Source organism: Cariama cristata, unplaced genomic scaffold (genome assembly GCF_000690535.1).
Source record: "Cariama cristata isolate BGI_N322 unplaced genomic scaffold, ASM69053v1 scaffold25946, whole genome shotgun sequence".
Lineage (NCBI taxonomy): Eukaryota > Metazoa > Chordata > Aves > Cariamiformes > Cariamidae > Cariama > Cariama cristata.
Window position 1 is genome coordinate 1 of NW_009624188.1, and position 2,395 is coordinate 2,395.

General features: G+C 47.4%; 1 protein-coding gene across 1 annotated transcript in view; it reads left to right on the forward strand.

The window, feature by feature from the left end:
- Positions 1-170: 170 nt before the first annotated feature.
- TIA1 (TIA1 cytotoxic granule-associated RNA binding protein) overlaps positions 171-2,395 on the forward strand; it is a gene marked incomplete at both ends in the record, with an annotated part of 8,306 nt that continues 6,081 nt past the window's right edge. Inside the window, 3 exons of the mRNA XM_009703088.1 lie at positions 171-225; positions 397-429; positions 1,724-1,811. Of these exons, the coding sequence (XP_009701390.1) occupies positions 171-225; positions 397-429; positions 1,724-1,811 (176 nt within the window). The remainder of the gene's footprint in view (positions 226-396; positions 430-1,723; positions 1,812-2,395) is intronic.

Here is a 2,395-nt window from a genome sequence, read left to right on the forward strand (position 1 = left end):
GAAACACAGTTCGGAAGAGTGAACCCTCTTCCAAGAAACGTGTCTTGAGCTTGAGCTTTCGCCCCAGGCTTGCACGTCTGGTGTCCCCGTAGCATCAGGATGAAGTGCTGGAGGTGTCTGAGCTTAGGTGGGGTTTGCTTGATCTAACGTGAGCGACTTGACGTTTGCAGGAGGTCAAAGTGAACTGGGCGACGACCCCCAGCAGCCAGAAGAAAGATACCAGCAGTAAGTGTCGCTTACCCTTTGAGTATGTGTTTGATTTGCACCGGTCGTTTTTAAACGTGAACAGTAAGCATCGTACAATTCTTTGCAGTAATGTTTTGATCGTAATCCTAAGATATTATTTAATGTGTTTGTGTTGATACATTTAAGAACAAATCTAATCTTTGTCATCAGGTAGTACCGTTGTCAACACACAGCGTTCACAAGGTAATTGTATCTTCTTAAACATAAAATGAAATCTCTCGAGGGTATTCGCTAGCCACCTGAAGCTATGTACGGGGTTTTTGTTCGTTCTGATTTTTTTTTTAATGGAAAGGCTTCCCTTTCATTGCCCTGTAGCATCAGAAAGCGATCTCGCGTCCGCTCTTTAGTTCTGGTGCTAATCTCCGGCTGTTCGTTACAAGTGCGATTGTGGGGGAAAAAAAAAAAAAAGCCCCAAAACACCCTTGTCTCCTGCAATCGAGGCAGAACAGTTGGCTCCCTGTGAGGCTGCTGTATGCGCCTCTGCAGGCAGGGTCCGTGGGAGCATCTAGACTTTTTCCAAAATTGGGTTCCGTCGCTCCCCGCTCACGGCGAGCCTGCGGGTTGCTGCTTTTCTCGGCAAGCTTTGAATTTCTGTAGGCCAGCGGGGCTAAACAACGTCAGCGTCCGAGCAGACTCGAGAGTTCCGTCCCTGCTGCGGTACAAATAAATCCATATATTGCTAGGATGGTATGTGACGTACCGTCTGGTTGTAGTGGAAAACTCCTTAGATACAGGACTTTTGTTTCTCTTTGGGTTTTCTTATGGCTCTGATATGAATCGAAGGGATTACTGTTTCCATTCTGTTGCCTTTAGCCTTAGTTCGCTTGCACGTGGATTCACGTACGTTGAATTCACAGGGATTCACATGGTGTCTGGGCTGGCCAACCAAAACTGTTGGCTTCTGAGAACTCACGTTCTTTAACAGCAAACTGTTGCAATGCAAGGTATTGTTTTGATTTGTTCTTCACGACCTATGGCGTTAACCCGGACATGGTGGCTGGGGTTCAACGTAACGTCCTGCTCTAGAACGAGCCTTCCCCTGCATTTCTTGAAACTGCTGAACGTTTCAGCTGATCGGGTTTTGGACGGCTAGCGATCTCCTGCCGTGTCGAAACTTAGCACCGGCACGCGGAGAGGAAGCTTTTCATGTAGTCTTGGCACACGAAGTAAATAGTTTAAGGCTTCGTATGGTAAATGCTGACTGGTCTTAAAAGCAGTTTGTAAAATACCAAACATGAATGCCGTATGTCACTGTAGTGTCCTAAAAATCACCGACTTTGTAGTGCTGCCAAGCAAAGGATCCATTAGGGACGGCAGTAAATTCTGTGTCGTAGTAAACTCTCGTCTTCCTGTAGTTTTTAATAATAGCTGGAAAGCCATGCTCTATGAGATTGCTGCGCTCTGCGTGCGTGTGCGTGCGTGTGTTCAGGGGGCGTCTTCAAACGTTAAAATCCTTTTTTCTCTTTTTCCCCAAAAGACCATTTCCACGTCTTTGTCGGAGACCTCAGTCCAGAAATTACGACGGAAGATATAAAGGCGGCCTTTGCGCCGTTTGGAAGAATATCGTAAGTAATTTCTTAGGGCAAATAAACTAAAAGTTATCTCTCCTAAATGCAGGCAGCCTTATGTTTCAGTAAGTAAAAAAATGGGAGTTGTCGCAGTGCAGGAATATACATTCATCTGTTCCTACAGCGACTTGAGTCTGAGCGGTAGGGCGTTACGCAGGAATGTGTAACCCCGTGCCTTTATGCTAGTTTGTTCTGCTTTCCTAGCAAAGCTGCGTCCAACTTGCTTTGGTTTTATACTCCTTGCCTCATTTGGCAAAGCGACAGTGGAAAAAATTGACTCCCAGACCTGGGCTTTGCGTTTCGCTGGCCCTCTCGGCGGTCAGATCCGCAGCACGCCGTACGGTTTGTGACCGAGTCCGTTTGTACGTTCACGTCTTGTGAGGCTTTGGATTTTTTGTTAGCCGTGGTCTGCCGGCCACCGGTAGCCCATTTTTTTTGCAGTTAAAATCCCATTTCTCACAAAACGAACCTGTTTTGGTATAAGAAGCACCCGGAGGCTGCAGCTAGAGCGGCCGGGTCAGCGTAAGCCCTCGACCCGAAGGGCTCGGCCCAAACCGTGAGGGTTCTCGGGTCGGGGAGCT